At 37.3% G+C, this 27,670-nt stretch overlaps 2 protein-coding genes across 3 annotated transcripts in view; one reads left to right on the top strand and one right to left on the bottom strand.

The window, feature by feature from the left end:
- LOC149414116 (serine protease snk-like) overlaps positions 1-27,670 on the top strand; it is a 623,520-nt gene that overhangs the window by 65,175 nt on the left and 530,675 nt on the right. The gene's annotated exons all lie outside the window — the stretch shown is intronic.
- LOC149414122 (histone-lysine N-methyltransferase PRDM9-like) lies at positions 252-25,697 on the bottom strand. Its single transcript, XM_089643869.1, has 11 exons — positions 25,586-25,697; positions 19,166-19,237; positions 18,994-19,070; positions 17,665-17,717; positions 17,185-17,267; positions 16,465-16,554; positions 15,322-15,572; positions 14,384-14,526; positions 10,710-10,849; positions 9,457-9,676; positions 252-315 (listed from the first exon to the last, which is right to left on the bottom strand). The coding sequence occupies exons 1-11, from the start codon at positions 25,695-25,697 to the stop codon at positions 252-254; spliced, it is 1,305 nt and encodes a 434-aa protein (XP_089499995.1).

Genomic DNA, 27,670 nt, shown 5'->3' with positions numbered 1-27,670 from the left:
GATACTCTCAGTATCACCCTGGTGGAAGGCCACCATTCAAATCGAAAAGTTGTTTTCATAGGAAATTTTGGTTTTTATTAAGAGATAAATGGAAACATACTTTTTGGACGTAAGGTTAGGTTAAGATAAGTTAGGTTAGGTTAGGTTTACTATTTCCATTTACCATAAATGTAAACACTGACTACCTACCACTGATTAATTAATTAATAATCTGCCATTTGGAGTGTGTTCACCTATTGCTTTATTTGTTCTCAGGGCTGGTACTGGGGCGCCCCGCTGACGGTACCCAACAGCCCCAGGGTGGGCTGCACACACCTGTTGGTGGGGTTGATATCCTATATTAGTGATGCTTCACCCTGTACACAAATCAACACGAGGATATCTACCTACATCCCCTGGATAGAGGGTATTGTGTGGCCTAAAAGCGGTGTTGTTGTCTAGGACCTTGTTTTAGACAATTTTTAAATATATTTTTGCCGCCCTGTCCCCCCCCCTTTGTGCCCTCTCTCTGCCCCCCATGCCGACGAGCATGACTTGTATACACGGTGTTTGGAAACTTGTAGTACAAGCGGCAAACTGGCGGATCTAGATCTCATAGAAAACCCAAAAAGACTCTGGTTTTGTTTGATCTGAGCATTTCAATTTTTTTAAACATTTTTTCTTTTAAATACTTTTGTTGCCGGGCTGACGTTTCGACACATTTTAAAATACAATAAACGGCTGACGTTAACCCCCTAACTACCAATTTAAAAAAGATATAAATTCCAAGCTCGGAACTCACATAATAAATAATACTTATGTGATATGTTTATTAGTTTCCGTTTTGTACTGTGGCGTCGAGAATAATCCAGATTAAATAATTAATAATAAACCGCTCGACCTACTTAGGTACGTACTTGCTACTCGCTACTTAGGTACATATTTGCAGCCGAAATCAAAACAAAGCAACCTACCTGTTTCAAGTATCTACTCGCGACAATACTATCGTGCAATCAGTCTCGGATACTACGAGAACTCGCCAGAAGGTTCGAGCCTACGGCCTAGGCATAATTGCCACGCCGTCGAAAGTTCGCGAATGATCCAGATCGAGCGAGTGTCTTCGATTTAATTGCCATCCATCTACCTACTGCTACCGTCGGCCGTCTAGTATAAATAAGCCCGACGCAGCGAGTCAGTCAGTCAGTCAGTATTCTATCTGCCGTCAGTTAAATCAACGAGTGATCACCCGCGCTCTAGCGCGGAGGACAACACGTACCCGGCTTCGCCCGTACTACCATGGACTCTATCGGGACATCATCTTAGCGCCTTGTCCAGATCGCCGTTCCTGGCAAGCGCTGCTCGGACTACAAGCGCCCTGGTTCCAGTGTCTCTGACCAGCGCTTCTTCCACGCTACCATGACCACCACGAGGACACGCTGCATCCTCACTGGTCACGCCGTTCCCGTTCAACCGCCTACAAGGTCCGCCGCACCTTCGGCCGTCTCGTCAGCACTGAAGTGCCTGAAGACCTACGTTCTTCGCCAGTGCCTGACCTACATCGAGTCCCGGTCACCAGCGCCCGGCGTCGACTCACCGACCCGCGCTTGACCAGCACATCATCAGTCAGCATCCGGAATATTCTACATCTGTCCAGCGTCAACTCTCGTTACGGCTACTCTGACTCACCAATAAACACATGTGACCTTCACAACTTTCTTTCATTTCGTGCCTTCACCACTGATCCCCAAAGTACTATCAGTTTCCAGACAACATGTATAACAAAAATCCCACACAGGCAAGGCCAGTGGGTAGGCATACTTGGGATTAGATTATTATTTATTATTATATTTCATATATTTATAGGAATTTCACCTTAAATTTAAAAATTACCTTAAACTATTATAAGTCCAAAATACGTTCACTACTTACATCTAGAAGTAATATTGTTTAAATCTTGTGTTGTTTCTTAATAATTTATTTACCTTAATACTAACATGTACATAATTGAACTAGAATTCCCTCACCAAACACAAGAGCATTGTCCCTTTATGGTGAGGAAAGGCTACTTTAATAATGCGCTTAAAATTTTAATAAAAATCAGAGTAATACATAAATAGTAAAATGAAAATGTTATCGACCTGATTCTGCTACTTTAAAAAAACAGTTTACTGAAGTTATATAACAAATCTGAGGTCAATCGGCCAAGTGGTTATTGAGAAATCGTAGTTGCCGATTTGTATTTGTGCGTGTAAAATGGATGTACCATTGGGTGAGATTAAATTGAAGTAATTGATAGTTAGCAGCTAATCAGCCAACCCAGGGCCAAGAACAACTTGTTCCTCTCTCTTGGAAATTGGATTATAGTCAGTTTGGCATTCTGTCCTTCAGTTCTTGTTACTTGTTGCCTTCTCACTACTTGTCAGTACTCATACTTCCCTCTATTCTATAACTCTATCATTTTATCAAAATATCACTATTCAGTGATATATTGATAAAATGATAGAGTAATAATAATAATACATTCAATTCTAAAACCTTTTCTTTCTAGACAACAATACCGCATTAAGTAAGGTGGGGATGATGGGTAGATACTGCGTGGAAAAGCTTTTTTTATTATGTGTTTGTACTTATGTATATTTTTTTAATTATATATTATGTACTGTAAATTTTTTTGACTTTTTTAATGTTAATAAATTATTTTTTTATTTGTGCACCTTTTGTTTTGATCCAGACTGAAACCTTTTTTTCTGTATTGTGTAAGTGTTGGTGTATTCTGTATTTTCAATAAAAACCTTTACGATCAATGATGGATGAAGGTAAACAAATTAACGAAAGAAATAAAACTCTGGAAAAATTTGCCAGAAACAAGAGAAAAATACACAAATGCATAAAATTCATTGATAAAAATAAAACTACCTCAAGTGGTGCAGAATTGAGGACCTAACCACCGCCTTTAAGGGCGAGGCTACGGCACATATCAAGAACCCTCTTAATCCTTGCTAATCTAAATCTCTAAAACCTAAGAAAGAAAAGGAAGAAATTCCCTAAATGAAAGTGAAAACTTTATCAATATCCGTTGCGTAGTTTAGACGAACTAAGCGCACAAACTGACAGACGCGGAAAGACTTTATTTTATACTATCTAGAGATGACTAAATACTTACAAATAACAAGAATCGAAAGTCAGGTAATGCAAAGAAGAACTATATTATCAGGGGGAACTACTCTAGTAGGATAAATTTATAATTTCTACACTTTCTTGATGGACGGTGGCCGTACTTTGTTGTACGGAGTTGAGAGAAAATATAATATAAAACAGCTATTATAGGACCATCCCATAAAGGTCCCATGACCAGTTCAGGCACGGGGACTCCATCCAAGCCAGAGTCAAGTTACCCTCTCAGAACAGGGCCCTTAGGTAATGCAGACAGTACACAACTGCTGACCCTGTACATTCCCGTTGTGGAATCCGCCGGACACCTCTGGTGTGGAGCCCCAACAAACCCCTTGACTTTGTGCACAAACTGACGGTGCGTTTGATAGATTTCCCTCTCTAAACAAATGGATTGTTATGTTTAGAGCACAGACATCAGGTAAGGATGATCGTGTGATAAATGGGAGATTGGCAAAGAAAGCAATAATGCGTCAATAATCAGAATTGATAATTGTCCGTCATTGGAAAACGTTGACCATATAAATTATCTAGGTTTAAAATCTGATAAAAATTTAAGATGAGCATATTACTATTTTAATAATAAAATTTTAAAGACTAAGTTATTTTTTCAAGACCATCAGGTAAGTCCTCAGTAAAAAAGACTTAGATTAAAATCTACATGGCTCATTACCAATCGCTGTTAGAATACGGTATTATCGGATGGGGCAGAGCAATGACAATATCCTAAAATCACTGATTAAAAGCCAATGAAAATAATTCTGAAAGTCCGTGTAAGAACTAGCACTGACGAAATTTTAACTTCTGATAATATTATAATCACAATGCCTGTACACTAGAGTTTAGGATTGTTGTAAATGGAAGTGGTGCTCTCTGTTATCTTCAAAAGGAATGATCGGGGACGCTGTTTTAAAACTAAATCAAAAGTAAAATTTTCACAAGTTTTTCTTACCAGAATTTCTCAGGCTTTAAAACTTTTACACTATTTTCCATATAAGAAACTTTTCGGAAAAAAACAAGAAAAAAAATTTCAAACTTCACATAACATATATGTCTTATACTGATTTATAAATGTGGAAATTCTAACAATACAATTGCAAATGTTCTCCAAAATGCCCTGGAAAGAATCTCAGACTTGTGATATCCAGAAAGAAACCATTCATCTGTTCTGAATGCAATTACTAATGTTATCCAAATTGACCCTGGTAATAAATTACACCTTTGCGATTCTTTTAAGGATAAAGAAACCATCCTGTCACTTCGAATGCAATCAACAATGTTCTCAAAATTTGTTTTGATAGCATCGCCATTCCATTGTAAGAATATTATGTACTAAATACACAACTTGGCTGTCCTGAAACGGGAATCCTTCCCAGTTGGATAGACGAAGGTTCATTTTGTTTTGTATTGTTTAAAATTTTAAATATAAAATAAAATAAATAAATAAAAATAGTCCAACCAATTTTCCCAGCTAAATTTTTATAAATTTCCCGGAAGATTTTTTTCTTCAAACAAAAATTTTAAAACATGGAACATTTACAAACTTTACATAATATCAGAAAGATTAGTCATTGAAAAATTAACGATTATATTTTCCACACTATTTTTCCCAGAAGAAATTTTTCCCGTACCAAAAATTTACCAAAATGAAATATTTCTAAACGTCAATTAACAAAATCGAAAAGATAAATGTCTAACCGTAGGTATTTCAGAGTAAATTTATTCCTCATGCTTATATAAATATATTGTGGAAGCGTACTCCAGAGGTCTTTTGAGTTAGCACTTTTGAAAACATTACTTACTCTTAATAGGAAACCTGGAATCTTGTGGGACAAATGTGAAAATAAGTGACCAAATCTCACAACTGATGCTGTAACTAGAATTTTACAACTGCACTCTGAACCTGAGAATGGTTTTCCTTGAATAACGTCAGCAGATGAGTCCGAAACACGAAGAATTTTACGTTCCATTTAGAAAGTCACATGACTGGTTTTAACTTAAGGTTAATTTTCGTTAAGAGCCAACAAGCTTAAATAGTAGTTATACGCGGAGTGGGCAAATGGTTTTCCTTCGAATTTTGAATCATACGGTGTGCGATTCGAATTTCAAACATCTCTTGGAAGACGAGAATGGTTTCCTTCGAAATGTGTCAGCAGATGAATTCACAACTGAAATTTTATGTTCCATTCTGAACACAAAATTAAAGTTAATAGTGAATCTGTATGCGAGAATTAGAATCCCAAGAATGTATCATCATTTCAATTTTGAAGCACATGATGTGTAGATAGAATTCTCAGTAACTCAGTAAAAGTCTCGCAAAAAAATATTATAAAGGTAATACTTAAAAAAAACTCTACTTTCCCAACACAATTGCTTTTTAAATTGTTTCCAGTACCAAATATTGATGATATATTTAAGCAAACTTCAATTATAAAAATGTGTAAAGAAAAAAATAACACAGAATATCAAGAATTTTACAAACTGATGAGAAATGGAAATCAATTTATTACGCCAATCTTTAAAACAACTCAAATGCAAAACCATTATATTTACCAAGCCATAAAAAACTACAATAATCTCCCTTCCGAATTGCGCTGTATTACGAACCAACAAGAACAAATAAATAAAATCAAACTTTTTTTCCAAAAAAACTTATATTAAAAAAAAATAACTTATATATATATATATATATAAATATATATATATATGTATATAGGTAATGACGTAACAATACTTTTTTGAATAAATATATAAAAGAAAAAAATGTGTTATAAAGAAACTTGCGCACTTTTTGCACTTACCCATTTTTCACAAAATTAAAAAAATACCTACAATTATTTATTTGTTCTTACAGGTGGTATCACTTATGTGAAAACAATCCACTATATACGTGATATCTAAATAAAATTATTTAAAAACTCACTCAAATGACAAAAAATTATACAAAGAGAGAGAAACGGAGTGTGGAATCAAGAACTGTCAAAGAATTTTAAATAATATTTTTAATACGGTAACACTGTTTTGGGGATCGCCACCCGAAAACAGAGCTCGCTCGTAGTTCCGTAAACGGCCGCCATTCCTGTTTCTCGAGTCCGGCCTGGCAGTTGACATTTCTCGGTTACTACAAAATCTTTCTGATATTAATTTCGTGTTATAGTGTAACGTATTTTCATTAAACTTAAATTATCAAACTACATCTTTTTACTTTACCACAATCTACACTACACACATTAAATGGTTGGCTATAAAGGTAAGTTATAGTCTCCATAGGAGAAATACAAAAACATAATATAATTATCTCAACAATTTTTAAATATTTTATAGTTTTAAACCAATTTCCCAATCAATTTCACGATCGCGCTGTCGATAGCCAGACCGATATTGATAATGCAATAAATTAGAAATCGACATACGCTGGCAACACTGGACGTATCTTCTATGAATTAACTAATCTAAACGTCAGACAGCTACGTAAAAGTTAAAAATACTAATAAATTGACATTGTCGAATTAAAATAATTTCTTTAATATACATTGGCAGACCTTATGTACTTTTTGAAAGTAAAAAGGTAGTTAATTTAGTTCATGAAGTCTGTAGTCATAAATATGTTCTCCAGGCTGGAACGGAATCAATTGATCGCGTCTTAGATGAATTAATTATGTCCATGGATCGTGTATACAATTTCTACGAGCTTAGTTCACATCCATTCATTAATATGCTAGTAATTTTGTACAACAAACAACATTATCCAAAAAGTAGTGCATATTGATGTCCAGAGCTTATCTGACACTTTGGAGGCTGCGCTAAAAGCAGCAGCTTTTGTCTGCGTATGTTTGTGCTCGTAAACCGTGCAAATATCGCTAACTGACCATAGATGATGTATTTTGTCATTATCGTATTGACAAAGAGCTTTATCGATCGTTCGTGATAGACCACCAGGACATTTTTTCTGAATCTGTAGAAATTATGGACAAAAAAATGTCTACTTCAGCACATTTTATCTTATCATACAGTCGTAAAATTTGTGTCAGAGGGCTAAAATACGCAATATTATTTTTAAATTAATTCTGGCGACGCATGCTATGGCGTCTAAACGATAGAAATTGAGAACATTTACTTCAATACTACCAGATAAAAACCTGCTGAAGCCATCTGTTGTTTGAAAACTTCAACAGTTCTTTTAGAAAAAAACAGAGGGCGTCACTTCTGTTTAAAACAATCCTATATTGTATTCGATCCAGCTCGCTAAGACATATAACATAGTATCGAGATGCTTCTAATTTTAAGTATATTAATCTTGAAGTATTTAGATGATCATGCCCACCACATTTGAAAGATAACGGTGAAAGCATTTTTTAAAACTGATTCTAGGATGTCGTTGATATTAGTTTGTAATAAGACTTACTTCATACGTCTATCAGATTTTGAGCCATACTGTCTTCTAGAGGTGGGTCCTGTGAGTACTTTTCGTTACTGGGTACAATGAGTACAGGTACAAAAAAATACCTGGTTAAAATACCGGTTACAAAATACTTACAAGTATTTTATACGTATCTGGGGACTGGGGACAGAAAGTAATAAATACTTAGTTCATATATAAAATACTTGTGAGTATTTTGGAGATGTGTCACAAGTACAAAGTACCGCATGAAAATACCTGGTACTTTTACTGGGTAAGATAAATACGCCTCTCCTGTACTGTCTTCAAAGTGGTTTTAAATTCACTTTCATACAAGAATGATCTTATACCCACTATAATTACTTACCATACCCCGACCTACCCCTCCATATCACTAATGACCAGTGGTAACGAGGGGTAGATCAGGCTCCCATACATTGTGACCCATTGATTCTCCTTCAGTCATTGATCAGTGCTACGTGTGCCTGAGATCATTTCCTTTAAAAGGAACAAATTTACCTTTCGAATGTTAGTAAACTTGAAACACTGACATCTGTCATTCGTTTAAAAAAAGAAATACACATTTCAATTAAAGAATTACTAATTAATAAAATACGCAATCACTTAACGTATGAAATTCTATTGGAGTGTCTCCATTGCGGTTGCATGAGAAGTTTGGAGAATTTCACAAAAAATCAAATTTAAAATATATTTTGCACTTTGCCAATCAATAATAGAATATGGAATTATTGCTTGGGGAGGAGCAACAAACTCGGCTATCAATTACATAGAAATCGCACAGAAAACGATCTTAAAGGTAATACTAAAAAAACATAGACTGACTGTGATACAGACCAAATATTCAACAGCTGTGACGTACTAGATATACGCCAATTATTTGTTAAAACACTACTAAACTACATTTTTGACAAAAAAAAATTTCAACATACACAAAATATCACTAACAGACCAGTTAGACAAGCGTACAAAGAAAACATAAAAACTCCGACAGTAAATTCAAGCTTTGGACAAAGACACTACCAATACCATGCTATAAAAGCATTCAACAGTGTAAAACTCGAAATTAAAATTGAGGAAAACAAACATAAATTCACACACAAAATTACAAAATGGATTGAAGAACAAAAAAGACAATTTATCAAAATTTCGTAGCATAAAATAAAAAAATTCACACGTAACACACAAAACCAATATAAACACACAAGATTATATTTTAAATGTATTATTTTCTCTTTAAATGTATTATGTAGATTTTATTTTTATTTTATAAAATGAAGGCCTCAGCACGGGTAAGCCACCCAGTGAGGCCAACATTACTGGATAATTTTGAAATGTAAAAAATATTGTACCAAAATAAAAAAAATTAAATATAAAAATTGTCATCAATGGCCAATTAGCTTTAGTTTTTGGTTTTAGAGTTAAACGCTGATTATACGTCCGTTTTTGATTTTTATCATATTGTAATAAGCTGACAAGCATAACAGCTTGCTTGTGCTTGTAGCAACATTTGTGCTTTCCTGGTGATCACAATTTGTTCAAAAGCTTAAACAGACCTTGCATCGACGTTGAACGAATAATGGAGACGTTTAAAATATTTAAAAAAATCCAAAATAGAGCCATTGAATGACAATGTTACATTTGAATATGTGCGATATCTTTTCATGCAACAGTGAGGGAGAGCGTCTCCCGAATGGATGATGTGTGAAGTGATTGCGTATTTCTATACCCAGTCTGACAGACTTTACAGTTTATGGTTCCTCCTGCGATGCTTGCTTAAATAGCTCGATTGATTAAATGACCTTTGGCAAAGATCGCAGGAAAACAATTTTACTTCCGAGTGTATCAGTTTGTGACGTTTTAAATCAGAAGCACGTATGCATGAATACGAGCAGACGTCACAAGAGAATGGTTTCTCGCCTGAGTGTATGAGGCTGTGTTTCTTTAAAGAGCTTTGGCGAGGAAAGCAATGGTTGCACACTTGACACATAAATGGCTTGTCTTTTGGAAGGGGAGTCTTGAAGATGAATGCTTCCGAAGTTTTACTGGTGGACGGTACTTCAGATGGCGTTGCTGCAGGCTGGGCTTCCTCTGGGTGAGAACTGGTTGCTGTCGAGAAATCACTTCGTTAAATAGTTGTATAACATATACGGAACCTTTTGTTTGTCACAAAAACATGGCATCATCTTTAGAGATAAGTAATTTCATTTATTGGAGTAAGACATCCCAAATAACCAATTTCAATTTTGGTTCACGTGCACATGAAAAAACTCCTCTAACGTACGCGCTCTGCTTTTGTTCATAAATTATTGTGTATCGTGAGTTTGTAAAAATAAAACTAAATTTAAAATATTCAAATTCTGATTTTACACACGGAGAGTAACCAAGCAACCTTGGATTCTGCGGATTGGAGAGCTGCAGAATCATCCAGCCTACAATCCACTTAAATTGGCGATAATACACACCCTCCAAAGCGTATTCCAATAACTTAAAATTAGCTGCTGAATTCAAGAACGAGTCATAGAAACGATCCGTTTCCATGTGATAAATATTGTGTTCAAATTTAATACGATTCCAAAATTTCATTCTGTTCGGTGCCATAGAGCCTGAGAAAACGACTCTCAAAGTTCAAACCCAAGTCTTGCATTTGTGCCCGTAGGAATGATATTTTGATATTGATTTCGCTTCAGACCTGATGATTCTTAGTACGATTTTGGTGTTTTTCCCGACTATACTACAATCTTCCATTGAGATACCGGTAGGACAAGGACAGAATTTCTATCTGCCGCCTGTGCTCTAAAGATCAACGCAATCTGTTTTGTTAAGACAGGGGTATTTATCAAACGGACCACCTGTTTCTGTAAGTATTTTGGGGCCGCCGGCCAGAGGTGGATGCAAATTTCAACAGTGGGGTGCACTTGCGATTTTTACAGGGTCAGCAGTTGTGTACTGTCTGCAGTATCTGCGGGCTCTGTACAGTACGCTCAGCTATTGAGAGGCTAACTTGACTCTGGCTTCGATAGATACCTGAACTGGCTACTTAATATACCAAGCATATCAATGGAAGGCTTTTTGGGAAGATTGCATCTTTGATACATTTAATTCAACGAGATTAAATATTGATGGAATACGCTAATTTTACCTGTGCTTGATGACGGCTGATCTTGAGGCGAAGTACGGAACGCTGCGTAGTACGCCTTGACGTCAATGTTTAGAAGCTTGGCAACCTGCGGTCCATACCAGACCAATAGCTCGGTGTTGACATTGATATTCTTTACTGTCCTGAAATGCAACGTGGACATGAACTTATTTTTTAATGTTTATTTTATTTATTACAAGATAATACATTACAAAATGATAACAAATTTATAATGTATTATTCCCAGTGAGTTTACAAAACTCATTTCGGGAAAGACAAAATTAGATTAAAGACAAGACAACATAAATACATTCAATTAAATAAACGCAGAAGTTATTTTGGAGTTCAAAAGAAAGAATGTGTCAGTCATTAATAAAACTGCTGAGGAAATAGCTTTTAAGAGCTTTTGCCAATGTTTTTTTGTTCGTTATATTGCTTCTGTGCAATGTATTGTAAGGATTTAATTCCAAATTTAGTCGTGTAAGTAGATGACGATAAGTGTAATTGATTTTGTGATCGTGTTTTGTGCTGGTGTATGTCGGAATTAAAAACTGGTTTACTGTTAGTGTGTGAGTAGTGTTGAATTATTTGTAGAATGTCAGTTGTGATGTTATACTTTGATAACTTAATACTCTTACGGGGAGTGTCGTTTATAGGAAGTGATTATAAAGGGCCAGTTGTTTCACAGAATTTTAACAATACATCAAATTTAATCTTAAGTTTCGTGAAAGTTCTATTCAACTTCCTTAAGAATTGACCTTTATAAAACTTGAAAAAATTCATTTTCCATAGAAGAAGTTTTCCTTACAAAAAAATCACCTTTTTTACCTGAAAGTTTATTGCATGTTGTATGCTGATGATGCGGTGCTGATTGCTAACAGTATGGAAGATCTACAGTCTCTCGTGTTTAGGATGAACGAAGTAGGTATGAAGAATGAGTTAATGATGAATGTAAGTAAGTCTAAAGTCATGGTGTTTGAAAGAGAGAGTACGAAAGCAGTGTGCAATATAGTTGTGAATGAGGAATACTTGAAGCAGGTGGATGAGTTTGTGTATTTAGGAAGTATGTTCTAGAGAGATGGGAAGGCTGACAGAGATATTGAAAGAAGGGTAAATGCAGGTAACACCATTGAGGACTGAACGCAGTTGGCGCTAACAAAAAACTATCCAAAGAAGCGAAGCTAGCAGTCCACAATGGAGTGCTGGTACCTACTCTAACTAGTATAATGAGTAAGATTAAGAAAGGGACGCTTAGATGGTTTGGGCATGTGTGAGCAAATGAGCTAAGAAAGGAATGTAAGGAGAATATATGATAGCAAATTGAATAGCAAAAGTCGGGGATGCCTAAGGAAGATATTGCACGATCAAGTGAATCAAATACTTGGGTCAGGCCATGTCAAGAGTCGGAATAATAGAAGAGTATGTATGAATGTGAATGAGGCAAGGAGTGTGTGTCAAGACAGAGTTGTTTGGCGGTCCGTCCTCTATTACCTAACTTACCCCTGCGGAGAAAAGTCGAGATGGTTAGTTAGTTAGTTACTAGACACACTTTATATTTACAACGGACGCTCAAAGAAAAGAGTGTGATATATGACGTGGAAGTGAATGGCACAAAAAGTCGAGTACGCCCGAAGAAGACTTGGCACAATCAAGAAAATTAAATACTAGAGTGGGGACCGATGACAAGAGTCAGAATACCACAAATGATGTAAATGAAGGAAGGACAGAATTGTATTACGGGGAAACATAAATAAATTAATAATTGATGGTGATGTGATATTAGGCTGTGTCCACAAACACTACACAATGTCTTTGGCAGTCAGCAAAAAGCAAGACAGTGGAGTCATCGGTAAAAGTTGTTGATGCCTCAGCAAAAATCCTTACACGGGCCGGACGAGTCAGCTAAAAACAAGCACGATCCAGTCCATAGTTCAAACTGTATACTGACTGTTCCCACAGTTTGCCAATGCGCTTCCAAACAGACAATATTATAAAATCATTTTGCTCGGAGTTATGGGAATGCTTTTTTTTTTAAACGTCAGTAATGTCTTCATTAATAAAGATCTACATGGTTCTTTGCCAATCACTGTTAGAATAAGGTATTATCGGATATCGGATAGATATTAAAAAGCAAAAGCCATAATGAAAATTATACTGACAGTCCCTGTTAGAACTACACTGACGAAATCTTTACCCTTAAGGCGAAGCTTAATGCTAAATCACTATTATGATTAATCTTTATAACGAATTGTTGTACATTATGAATACCAAAAAATATGCTTTAGATAAATTGAAGGTTTTCCTATCGTTTTGCTTGAGTAGAATACAAATAAAAATATAAATTACTCAATAAAAAATATAAATGTAAACTACTAAAAAATGTGTGAATGCGTAAAGGAAACAACTTTTTAAAAAATACAGTATTATAGCTAAGATTATCTGTGACAGTTTCACTTGATTAACTTTTTTGCTTTCTTATAAAATTATTTACAAAATAAATAAAAACCAGTTTTGTGCTTGAAATCGAACGTTTCTAGAGTCCATTTGTCAAGCGATTTTAACGCCTATTACCTACAATTAAAACAAGGTTTACCAAGAATACACACATTTTGGCTTGTAGCTTCCTCTTAAATAAAATGCTGGATGAAAACATATGGAGATCAGAAATAGAATACATACTGATACCCAGAGCCAGCCTTGTGCAGAAGCAAATGGGGCAGTCCTATTCAATACTATGTATACTATTTAAACAATACTTATTAGAAAAAAGTGTTTGAGTGATGCTTTGACGTACCTCTTGAACGCCAACGTATCCTTAAGGACATGTTTCATTGTATGAGACGACTATGGTTTAAGCTACTCTCGGATCATGCGGTTGCGGGGAATTCAAACTAGTTTGATCTGACCGAGATGTTGTTTGACTGTGGACACCCAGCCCAGCACTTATTGAATGACAATCATACTGTATGCTATGGGAAATGCGTACAGTGTTTATATTTGGGATTGCCTTTTAACGTGAAAACCATCCTAAGGTCCCACCAGCATGAAACGCTTTTGCTGTCACCAAATATTAAAATACATTTCGTGGCCAAAGGGTTGTGGCGCCAAGTAATCAAAAATATACAATCCGTTGCTTGTTAGTGAGCTTTTGTCATCGAGCAGGGAGATGGGTCAGAAAAGAGCATCAAAATTCAATCTGAGCTACGAAAAAATCAACGCAACTCCGCAACGAAAAGGATTACATAAGTTATTTGTGCGTCGTCGTGTAGATCTTGAGGTGCTCTAAAAATTAAGCTGAGCAGAAAAACGTTAATTATACCCAATGACAAACGAAATATGTTCTTATGAAAAAAAAAAATTCTACCCAATTTTTTCACAATCTTAAACTCTTTATGAAAAATATTTGTCTGATAATTTCAAAATTTGTTCTTATTAGTGCTAGGAGTGTTTAGAGAGTGGTTTTAATGGCAGAAGTCCCGTCCGAGGAATACTTAGCGCAATATCTCTGCACTGGAATGAGATACAGAGTCGAATGATGTAGTTTTTTAACAGTAACGTTGTGGTATATATTATTGAATGGTGGAAGAAGTCGGAGATGCCCGATAGCAATAGCGAAGCGATGCGGGGTCCGCTAGTAATACATAATAAGGTCTGCAATGTATCGAGTGCTCACTGACCGGTAGTAAATGCTTCCCTTATACTGGTACGCCAGCAGATTCTGTTCCTCAGCATTACGACAGCAGTTAACAAACCGCATCCAGTTTGCGCTGGAGAGGTTTTGTCCATCAACATATTCTACGCCGCGTTTGGTATGGTGTATCTGCAGACAAGAATTTAATTAAAATTCATTTTAATAGGGATAAATTATTAAATCTCATAGTAATTCGTCACAGATATTCGAAGAAATCTACCGAAATTTGTGAATTTGTGAAAGACAACCAAAATTTTTTGAAAAACTACCCGTACAACTGAACACACAGCTTGTAATTCAATGGCTCTCTTACGAAATCTGTTTCCAGGCAGCCTTATCTCCAGATATGGCCATATTCACTGACTTCTTCTGTCCCGAGTATAAGTCGACAAGCCAGACAGCCTTGATCAGTCTTCCATTAATAGAGTTATGTATACAAATCAGACAAGCGATAAAGTACGCACCAAAATAACATAATCTTTATTCGAAATGTGTATTTGTTTTGTTTAAAAGTTTGACGTACGCAATAAATGTTAATTTTTAGTATAATATTCAAGATGTAAATGCGATGTCCTGAGGCAAATATTATTTGAATTTCATTTGGTTTTCTCAATTGAATATGTCTGAATGAAGTGGAATCTTGGAAGAAGAAATTAACCCACTTTCCGACATCCGATTGAGTTGAAACTTGGCAGATAGATTCATTGTCGATGACAATGCATTATATCAACTTTTTGTGGCACTCAAGAACACACACGCACAGTATTTATGCATATTCCGTATGTACAGGCACAAACAAACTATGAATATTTATATTTTAGCAGAACTTGCAAAAAGTGTTTGTTTTCTAAAATAATTACAGTAGGCGCAATCTATGAATGTTTATTAATAATATTAAGTCGATAGTTAGTTGGTCATAAGTACCTGCCACAAGTATTGGCTGTTCGGGTTGGGCTTTTTGGAGATTTGGCCTTTGTAGGGACCGAAGCGCAGGCCTGCTGGCAGGTCCTCCGCTGCCCAGGCTCCGCGCCCCGCTCCCGGGATCCCCGAGGGCCTCAGCGCCACGTGCGTGGGACAGCCCAGCTCCGCGGTCCCCGTCTTGTCGTCTGGAATAACCAACAGCGGGCCGTGCAGCGGGCAGAATGTCAGGAAGCATCTTGAGCACTCGTCACACCCTACACAACAAGGAGACAGCTTACACAATTAGTTAACACATTCAGTACACCCTACAACAAGTACTTAACAAACTCGGTAAACACACTACATAAGTAGTTAATAAAATAAGTAAAAAAAAACTCCACACAGAAGGCCCTGAGAGAAATAATTTCCCTCAAGGTCTGCCATCTTTGGGGAAGCTGTGTGGAGTGTCTAATGAGGAAAATAAGGAGTGAACTTGGGTCTCGATGAGACCCAGGTTGTAGGAAGAAGTAATTACAGAAGCGGGCTAATCATTCGACAAGAATGAATCGTAGAAGCGACCCTTTCGAATGTGACAAATATCAACCGCCGAAGGGATCGATAAAACTATTTCCTCGCAGTAACATTTATTGAAATGCCGGTAGAACAGCGACAGCATTCCCGCCTCTTTCTGTTAAGACAGGGAATCTATCAAACAGACTGACTGTTTTTGTTAAGACAGGGAATCTATCAAACGGACTGCCTATTTCTGTTAAGACAGGAAATCTATAAAATCGACTGCCTGTTTCTGTCAAGACAGGAAATCTATCAAATGGACTGCCTATTTCTGTTAAGACAGGAAATCTATAAAACGGACTGCCTATTTCTTTTAAGACAGGGAATCTATCAAACGGACTGCCTATTTCTGTTAAGACAGGGAATCTATCAAACCGACTGCCTGTTTCTGTTAAGACAGGGAATCTATCAAACGGACTGCCTGTTTCTGTTAAGACAGGGAATCTATCAAACGGACTGCCTGTTTCTGTTAAGACAGGGAATCTACCAAACGGACTCCCCGTTTCTGCCCAAAGTCGAAGGATTGTTTTAGATGTTTTGCAGTTCCAATATATACACATACAAAGCATACACACACACTCACAACACACTTACAGGTGTATGCGTCGTCATCTTGCTCTTGGAGTTCCATGTAGTTCACCCTCTTCCCGGGTTTTCTCCTCAGGCGCCTCTTCTTGATGTACACTGGAAGCATACAACCGATTACATTCAGCATCGTATAGCGTTCGGAATTGGATCACTAACAATAACATTCCTTACGCAGATGGCGATAAGGTTGAAACTGAATTTTCCACATTATAAAATAAATCCCTACTCGAAAAAGGGTTCGTAAGTAGGATATTTTGCAATTTAAAGCAGTTTTTATAGGCCTGACATTTTATTTATTTCTTGGCTTTCTAGACTGAAAAATGCTTGATTATTTTAAAGGCCAAGATGTGTTCTACTCGAAGTATTTAAACAACTAAAGGATCTGTAATATTTCTAAGAGATCAAATGTTCAAATCAAAAACACATGATTTTGCATTACTTCACATTGCATCATCTAAACCAAACCAAAGATAATAGAAGAGCACGGATTATCAAAGTTAATGGTGTGTAAGTATAAACAAAGTGCATAGATGCGATTTGCAGCAGTATGGGTGAACGATACGTTTCAAAGCCCATCTCTATTTTTCTAATATCTGTGCATGTTAACCTTACGCTCGATATCTGACATGTCTATCTACCGTAAAGTTGGTACTAATACTTTTACTGTTCAATTCACTTATGGTCGTGGTCCAGCAAGTTCCCATATCACTTGTAGTCGTTACTCACCAGGCTCGCTGTCATGTCCAGTATCTAAATCCTCCTCCAACGCTCGCACCACCTTATCCATCAACGCCTTCCTCCGAGCGGATCTGCAAGGTGGGTAACAAATATATCTTAGAAAGACAAACATTCCCGGGTTACAAATAACCTGACAATATTTGAAAATCTCCTACTACCATCAGAGTAAACGGAAAATGTTGTTTGTGTTGTGATGGAGGACTTAGCCAGCCGAGGAATTGAACACACTACGCCTGGGTGGGATCCAAACGCGATCTCAACAGCCACGCTACTTTAAATGGCTTTATCTGTGTTTGGTGAAGAGATCTGAGTAGTCAGGTACTTGCCCACCTACTTTCCTTTCCCACTGCCTTTAGCCCCACAACACACCCCAATTGGGGACGCCATTGTCTTACTGGCTCCAGACGGTTAGGAGCAGTCGGGTCTCTTTTGCGGTATTCATATAAACAAATAATTCTCAATACTTACGCATCCATTTCCAATTGTGTAAAACCTTTCAAACATTGCTCCATACCATCTTCCTGCAAAAATTCAATACAATTAATTATCTCTATTCTGCTAATTCTTGACATAAAATTAGTGATACTTAATACATTACAAAATTCTAACAATAATATTTATACTAAATTATTCCCAGTGAGTTTAAAAAAAACCTCATTTCAGGAAAGACAACATTAATAGAGTGAGAGGAACTTATTTGCACATAAGAAAAGGAATTTAACAGGGACTTCAATGAACAGTGTGCATAGATTTTAAAACAGACTAGACACACTTAGCACAGTGACCGAGTTGCATCAGGGGTCAACAGAAATTCCAATGTAGGCAACATTGTCATCAAACAATTAGCATCATTTTGTTTTAAATTTTAGCATTCTACCAAATTGTGATCAGATGACAAGCACAACAACATGAAAGTATTGTGATCAGATGACAAGCACAACAACATGACAGTATTGTGATCAGATGACAAGCACAACAACATGACAGTATTGTGATCAGATGACAAGCACAACAACATGACAGTATTGTGATCAGATGACAAGCACAACAACATAACAGTATTGTGATCAGATGACAAGCACAACAACATGACAGAATTGTGATCAGATGACAAGCACAACAACATGACAGTATTGCTTTTCTGTTGATCACAATTTATTCAAAAGCTGAAACGGGCCTAGAATCGGCGATGCACCACGTTGTGTAACATTTTAAATCGGTCCGCTAACAGTAACACTCTTTATGTAGATGGCGATAAGGTTTAAACTCCCACAACACCAGCCACCATGTTTTGATTTGTGAATATGAATAATTTGTTTTCTCAATTCTTCTACGAACGGCATACAAACTAAGTAACCATCACAGGGGTAGGCAGAGAGGACGGACCGCCAGACAATTTGGTCGTGGCACGCACTCCTTACCTCATTCACATTCATACATACTCTTTTATTATTCTGACTCTCGACATGGCCCGACTCAAGTATCTGATTCACTTAATCGTGCCATGTCTTCCTAGGGCGTGCTTGACTTCTGCTACCGTTCACATTTGCGTCATATATTCTCATTACACTCTTTCTTCGCTCATTCGCACTACATGCCCAAACCATCTAAGCGTACCTTTCTTAATCTTAATCATTACACAATTATATAAACACCATGTATGAACTCATAGATTATAATGAACGTTAAAAAAAAAAAAAAAAATGGTGCCGAACTGCCACTATTTTATGACGATGTTAGGTACGTTTTAATTTCTGCAATTTCATCCCATAATTAGTAAATGAACAGAAAACAGACCTTCTTGTTCTTTAGTCTTATTCGCATTCGGGCCTTCTGCTGTTGTACCCTGAACTCCGGTGTCTTCAGCTTTGCGGCTACAAAAGTTCATATTTTAATACAATTTCATGTATAATATTACATATTATAAATACAGCATTTTATCTATTTTTTATATTTTTTATTATAATACCTTGCTCCTTGGCTTCGAGATCGGCCTTGAACTTCTCATAGCGAATGATAAAATCTGGTTTTTCAATTTTTCCTGTGGATAAAGTGAACGAGTAGTGAACAATTAAACAATTAAAGATAGAGAAGAGGGAGTCGGTATGGGTTTTAAAATGAAGTCCCCGCATTCCGAATTATAACATATGTCCCTAAAACAATTCAGTGATAATAAAAATGAAATGTACCCTCATATGAGAGAATAAAGCAATCGTCCCTTTCGGATGTGCAGCGTTGTCGCCCTGATCTACGCCTCCAGTCTCGTGAAGCCGTTGGAAAATCTGTTTAGTTGCTGAGCAACAAACATCACACTGTCGCATCCCTGATTGCAGTAGTGCCACCACTTTAGCGGCTTCGTCAGCAGTGGTGTCCATTTTAAGTACTTGTTAATTATTCACATGTGTCCTCTTCAACGTTTGGATAGAGAATGACCTACAAGAGGTTAAATGTATTTTCAATTGATATCAATTCGAATCGACGCCCAGTGTATTTGTTTTCATTAAAAGTACCTATGTAGAAGTAATATAAATATATCGTCGGTAAGTGGCTTTAGCACAGTTTGATAACGCTTTCAGAAGGCGAAACAGCTACGCGTAACAGTCACTCGTAATAACTAACTGTATTTTATAAATTTAATAATAATATTATTGAATATATAAAAGAAAAACAAAAAATCAAAATGGAGTTCTACAAAATAAACTTGATAATAATTAAAACAATATTTTTTCAAATCACTCAGGATGGGTTGTTTCATAGATTTGAACAATTCATCAAATTTCTACGTTCTATTTTGGGTTCTGTGAATGTTCTATACAATTTCTGTTATTATATCATTATAGGTCAGTTACTTGACAGAACTGAAATAATAAAAAGAACTTTCACAGAACTGTTCAAATTCTCTGAAACAACCCGTCGTAAGTCTCATTTCGAAAATCTCTGTATGACAGAACAATCAGCAAAAAGTTTGATAGAATGCATTGTCATCGACAACGAGTCTGTCTGCTGAGTTTCAGCTAGATTGGATGTTGGAAAGTGTGTTAATTTCCACTTCTAACGTTTGTATTTATTCATTTGCGAAAACAAAAGTGAATTTCAAACAGATGTATTTAAAAATGATGATACTTATAAAAATAACATATATTGAAATATGCTAAATAAACAATTCACCTCATTATAAATAATAATTGCATGAGTATTATGTTTTTATTCAAATGAGAAAATGCTAATTTTACAAAAAAAAACAATGAAAATACTGCTTATTATAAATATGCACAAAATCGCTGAGAGCTAAAATCTAAGAAAGTCAAATTACAAACCACAATACAAAATTTGTATGCATAAAAATAACAAACGGAATAAAAAATATAGCATTTACGAATCACCTTATGAGCAGAGGCGGATTTGCCCTTAGGCCTATGTAGGCCCGGGCCTAGGGCGGCCAGATATTAGGGGCGGCCAATCGTGACAAAAAAGTCACAGATGATAACAAGAAATTACTTCCTAAGTACCTAAATATTCTACGTACGAAATAGCGATATGCAAGAGCGTGTTCACACACAGCACACAGCGCGCCCCCACGCCCCGCAGCCGCCCTCGCCACACCTATCATGCTCCGTCGCTCGCGTATTTCCAATCTCTACCGTGATTCAGTTGCGCTAGTGACTGAACCGCGTTAGGTATTGTTATGCATAATAGCGTGTTCACACACAGAGCTATAATATGCATGGGATGGCGTATTTCAGCATATCGCTCGCCATACTTTCCAATTTGGAAAGTATGCCGAAATACGCCATCCCACGCATATTATAGCTCTGTGTGAACACGCTCTTAATCACCTTACAAAAGCTATAATAAATAAATAAATCAGAGATTGTAAAATAATACAATAATAAGATGTTATTTATGCCAATTATGAACTTTCCACTTATGATAGTGAATAATAAAGTGTGACATTATAAAGGTATTTTCTTTAAAAAATAAAAATATATATATTTTTAGTTAAAATCTATGAAAAAGGGGGGGGGGGTAGAGGAACGTAGGAATAGGATTAAGGGGTAAAGGAATACGAGCTGTCATCGGACCACCTGCCCGTGAGCTTTACTATAGGCGGCACAACTTCAAGGACCCCCAGAAAACAGCGCAATTATAAGGATGCGGACTGGGAAGGATTTAAAAAGGAAGTCAACGAACGAATTCATCTCACTTCGGGAACTCTGCGCTCGCCACAAGAAATCGACGCAGCTACAAGCACTCTCACAGAGATTCTTCAGCACAGCACAAGATACACACATTCCTCTCAAAGAAGTTCATTCATACACGATCAAGCTTCCCGAACACGTCCCAACGCTCATCAAGGACAAAAATCGCCTGCGACGCATGTACCACCGCACGCGTGACGAATACTTCAAGACAGCGTACAACTGCATGCAGAGGGAAATCAAGACCGAAATCGCAGAACTCAAGCGCGAACTTTGGGACAAAAAAGTTGCGTCGCTCACGCCGAAGGATAATTCCCTATGGAAAATGGCTAGCGCGCTGAGAGATAAATATTTCACAATCCCCCCGCTACAGAAATTGAACGGCCCCGGGACGGCGCTTTCACTACAAGAAAAGGCTGAAACACTCGCCGACGGGTTCGAGAGAGCCTACGCCGCTACAGACGGCCTTTCCGACCCGGCTACGGACCGGATCGTAGCTGATTCTCTACGAGATTTGAACGAAGCAGAGCAGACAAACGCTGAAGATATTCATTTCACAACGCCGAACGAGATTGCGGTCACAATCAAGCGACTCAGAACGAACAAGGCGCCGGGAAGCGATCAAATTCACAACATTCTACTTAAACATCTTCCTCAAAAAGCCATCATCTACACAACAAAATTGTTCAATGCCTGCCTCATGACCGGGCATTTTCCCCAGATTTGGAAATCGGCGACCGTGCTGCCTTTCGCAAAGCTGAATAAAGATAGAACGCAGCCGACAAGTTACCGGCCGATTAGCCTATTATCTACGCTGAGCAAGGTATTTGAACAAATTATACTCAACAGGCTTGTCACACACCACGACGACAACAAGACTTTGCCAGACGAGCAGTTCGGCTTCAGAAAGAGGCACTCCACAACCCACCAACTAACCCGAGTAGCGGAATTTATCGCAAGAAAATTCAACGAACATCGTTTCACCGCCGCTGCGCTCATCGACCTAGAGAAGGCATTCGACACCGTTTGGATAGACGGGCTCGTGCACAAACTGCACCGCACTAACACGCCCATATACCTAACGAGGCTGATACAGGAATACCTAAAGAATAGATCGTTCAGAGTGTTCATAAGGAACGTGCTATCTTCAACGCGTGAGATTCCAAAAGGCGTGCCACAAGGAAGTTTATTGGGACCATTCCTCTTCATTCTGTTCACCTACGACATCCCCCGAGACGAGAAATGCAATCTGTCTATCTACGCAGATGACGTCAAACTTTACGTTTCCTCGCTGAAAGCGAATATGGCCGCTATTTACCTACAGAGAGCGCTCGACGCGCTCGTAGAGTACTACAAAAAATGGCACCTGAAACTGAACGAGGCGAAAACTGAAGCCATCATGTTCACGAGAAAATGTGTAAATAGAACACCTGACTTTAACATCGAAATGGGAGGACACAGCATTGAATGGAAAGATGAAGTGACATATCTGGGCCTGACCATGGACTCCCGCCTCAACTGGAAATCTCACCAAGCTAAGATGCACACGCGCACGCGACAAGCGATCGGCATGATGAAGCCAATTTTCAACAGACGAAGCCCGCTACTTCCCAAAACCAAACTCCTGATCTACTACTCGCTTATGCGCCCGGTACTGTCTTATGCGATTCCCGTATGGAGCAGTATCTCACACTCAGACCACACGAAACTACAGACACTTCAAAATCTCTGCATTAAAATCACATACAACACGAGACTCAGAACAAACTTGAAGAGATTACACGAACGAGAACAAATTTCAACTCTATACGAATTCACACACAGACTGACTGAACGCTTTTACAAATCACTCACACTTAGTAAAAATCCACTTATACGAGACATTGGACAATACAATGCACCGAGCGACCTGACATTCAGATACTCACATAGACTACCTAAACACATCCTCATGGACCATGACCACATATGGTACATACCAGAATCAGACGCGGACGAATAGCGAGCAGTAGGTATTTCCTAAACTCCCGACTTCCTTCCCAAATATATAATGTTTATATATCTATTTATATATTTATATAATATTTTATAATTTGTATGTATATGTACGTTTATTTTCTATCTTCCCATAAGTATACATTAACATAAAAAACAGACACACACACACACATCTCAAAAATGCAGGACATCATATACCGATGTTACTGAAGGCCGCATACGTTTCAAGTTGACTATCGGCCGCTCCTTCCGGGTAAGGTTTTCTGCGCTTTCCCTTACTCTATCACGCAAATGCGGAAGGATACCCACAATAGGACGCAGCCAAATTTCCCCCCCGATCCCAACACAACACAAACAGACACGTATGTAGTATATGGCCGCCGTTGGTCGCTGGTGGAGCTGATGCTGGATGATAATACATGCAATTTTAGTAGGGTTTTTAGGTAACAATTTTTTTCCCTACCGAGAAAATACAAGGCCTCTAAGTCTATAAAAGCCAGGTAATATTTAAATAAACCCATATGAGGTAAAAATTGTGAGGCGCATATGACGCCGTTCTATTTGTATAAAGAACATTAACTTTAAATTCAGTAAATTTAAATGATTCACCACTTCATGGAATATAAGATTCTAGAAAATGAAAAAAAAAAAGGTAAAGGATTTTTATTTCTTTTTAGCATTGTTCTAAAGTAGCCTACGGAGTTCGGATTTGTGACATCTATGGTCAAAATAGATAAAGCATTGCAATTTGCAATAGCTCCGTGTTAAAATAAACGGTTGGCCAAGAAATTTTTTTAAATAATTACAATAAATGTTTTACGAATGGTAGGAAATGTGGTCCATTTTTGGACCGAAATCAATCGCAGAAAAATAAAAGTGGTCCGTTGTCCATTTTTCGACCGAAATCGTTCCAGAGGAACAAACCCGCGTAGGGATTGGAAATACGCACCCGCTCACGACAGGCGACAGCAGTCAGTGCCGGCAGTGGTCAGTATGCCAGTATGCGTACAGCAATTGCAGCGAGTTGGCGAGCGTTTTTCTAATTTCTTAAAGGTATTCGCGACGCGACGTGCATGTACTGCAATATTAACAAAAATAAATATATTTTACAGGACGTGGACGATACCTCACGTAAAAAGTGTTATGGTACTGAGAAAGGGGCGGCTACATGGTCTAGGGCCTAGGGCGGCCAAGACTGCAAATCCGCCTCTGCTTATGAGATATACAAATTAATTTTATTAATTGACTAACTAACCGTCGCTGACGGACTAGCAAGGAAAGGGGCGAAAGCATCGCTTGTTGGATCCGAGTCGGCCGTAGGAGTAATTACTTATTGATAGGTAAGTCAAATCCCAGCACCGCAAAGAATGGGAGAGGGCACCGGGAATGAGACAATCCAAAGTACTCATAAAAGGACCAGACCCTAGACGAACCAAGAAACTACTCGATATGGACAGAAACTCACTGAGGGAACTGGTAGGAATACTAACGGGACACTGCCATCTCAGGAGACACATGCAGATATTGGGAGTGGAAAACACCAATAGATGCAGGAAATGTGAAGAGGATGAAGAGACTCCAATTCACCGATGGTGCCAATGTCCTGCCCTGGTGGGAACTAGGCGCAGATACCTGCGGAGACATACAGTAGAACCAGAAGACATAGCCACATACCAAAAGGATTGAGGTAAAATGGGAGATATCACAATGGGCATATAAAAAAAACTAACCATCACGCCAATTCTCCACCGGGGTAGGCAGAGAGGACGGACTGCCAAATAACTTGGTCTTGGAACACACTTCTTGCTTCATTCAAATTCATACATACCCTTTTATTAATCTGACTCTTGACATGGCCCGACTCAAGTGTTGATATAATCCTTTCTTCATCCATCACTAATACTAATTAGGTTGTCAAGAGGAAAAAAATTCAGAAAATAACTTTTGGCACACTTTTAGTCACAGATTGTGGAATTTACACTTCGTTTCAGCTTAGTTACTGCAAACATTGATCTTATACTGAAATATTGATCAAAAATTAAGTTATATAGTATAGAACATGTAATGTGATGTGGTAAGGGCTAAGAGGTAGTCCCTCCACCCGCCTCACAGCATCCCCAAATGTGGAAATAATATCCCTAAGGGCTCCGGTATGGAAAATAGTAAAAAAAGAGAGAAAAGCAACAAATTACCTTGTTCGTAGAGCACGTACATGCATTTTGCACCGTGCCTGATCTCTTCTCTCATGAGTTTCCACTCATGCTTGGAAAAGAATCCGCTCACGTCTACATTTTCGGGTGCCATTTTATCTGTACAATAGAAGCGTACAATTAAATAATAAATTTCGCCACATCACTCTTAATTAAAGCTATTATTATATAGTTAAATGGTTTAATACACAGTAACAGTACGCGAAAGAGAAGTTGAGTTCCTACCTTTAGTGAAAGCAATTAAAGAATACGAATCATAGATGAAATCGTTTCCCTCTTATATAGAAAAGAGAAGCCATAGATGTACAGAAGCAACATATTTAACGATTGCTATTCCTTCCAAGCGACACAACAAATCCTTTTGTGTATTTGATTGTATATTAAATTAATACAAAATCACCGCCGAGATAATACCTACTTGCTAAGGTTTTCATATAAAACAGTTTTACCAACACATTTACTAATAAATATGACCGCTGTACATTAGAACAGGAGCTATTAGTTCATCATATGAATTTTCAGAACAAATTTATTCAACACATGATAATTCCTCACATGACAATTCAACACTGTCATTGACTGTCATATGCAGTGTTGCCAACTCAACTACTTCAAAATATGCTAGAGTGATGGGAAAAATATGCCAGAAATATGCTAAATTCCTTTAAAAAATGCAAAAAAAAGCCAACATAAATTTAACTTAGTATTTATTAAGAAATAGAATGATGGGAAAAATATGCCAGAAAAATGCTAAATTACTTTAAAAAATACCAAAAAAAGGAAACATAAATTTAACTTAGTAATAAAATCAGTGAAATAAAATATCAATATCTTCATCTTCTTCATTAACAGCAGCTGATGTGGAAGGCTGAGAGACGGAGTCGTAACTTTCTTTGGTCCCAATGCAGCGTAGTACTTCGTCAGGAACAGTGTAAGAATAACAGCACTTTCCTGCTCTCTTTAGGTCAAATCTCACGTACAAAATGGCATTCAGGGTTCTCACCGCCAAACGATTTCGGAGTTTTGTTTTGACCAGACTCATTTGGCTAAATACACGTTCAATGTCCGCATTTGAATGCGGCAATGTTAAAATAGACATTGCAAACTGACACAAATCACCAAAGGGGTTATTATTAGCTGCATCTTTATATTGCATGACTTCATTCCAAAACTCTACAGTGGAAGTCAAGGATTCCCATTTAATTTAATAATTTAATATTTCTTCATTGAGACTCCAGTTCTTCAATCGATATCATTATTGTTAGTTCAAAAATTGGTTTTTATTATTTTCATGTTTTTGTAAAAATAAGTCAAATAAATATGCTAAATGCTAAAAGCATAATAGTTATGCTAAACATAGAGTAATTATGCCAAATTTAGCATATAATATGCTAACTTGGCAACACTGGTCATATGCTGTCATAGCTTGTCGTATCACAGATAGAGGTGAGGCGTATTTATCGTACCCAGTAAAAGTACCGGGTATTTCCATGCGATACTTTGTATTTGTGACAGATCTCCAAAATACCTGCTTCCAAAATACTCATGAGTATTTTATACCGGGACTAAATATTTTTAATAGGTACTTTTAGCAGGTATTTTTGATAGGTATTTTTGATGGGTATCTTTAGTAGGTATTTTTGATGGGTATTTTTAGTAGGTATTTTTGATAGGTATTTTCGATGGGTACTTTTGATGGGTATTTTTGATGGGACTTTTAATGGGTATCTTTAGTAGGTAATTTTGATAGATATTTTTTATGGGTATTTTTGATTGGTATTTGTTATGACGATATTTTGAGAATATGTGGGCAGAATTTATGCGAGTGCATTAGAATTACGTATTCTGAATCAATCCTCAGGTCGGTATTAAATACTTTTGAGTATTTTGTCACCGGTATTTTTCTGTACCTGTACTTATTGTACATAGTAACGAAAAGTACTCATAGGACCCACCTCTAATCACAGATTCAGAACAATGCAAACTCAGAATAGTACATCTTCATCACACGGGATTCAGCACACTTTTTGCAGTGTTACCAATAAACACGCGCCAAAACTTGCCTTC

This window comes from Hesperophylax consimilis, chromosome 20 (assembly GCF_061612785.1).
Source record: "Hesperophylax consimilis isolate HC1 chromosome 20, BYU_Hcon_1.0, whole genome shotgun sequence".
Classification (NCBI taxonomy): Eukaryota; Metazoa; Arthropoda; class Insecta; order Trichoptera; family Limnephilidae; genus Hesperophylax; species Hesperophylax consimilis.
Note: the sequence above shows the minus strand (reverse complement) of the source record. Positions and strands in the feature narration are given on the sequence as shown.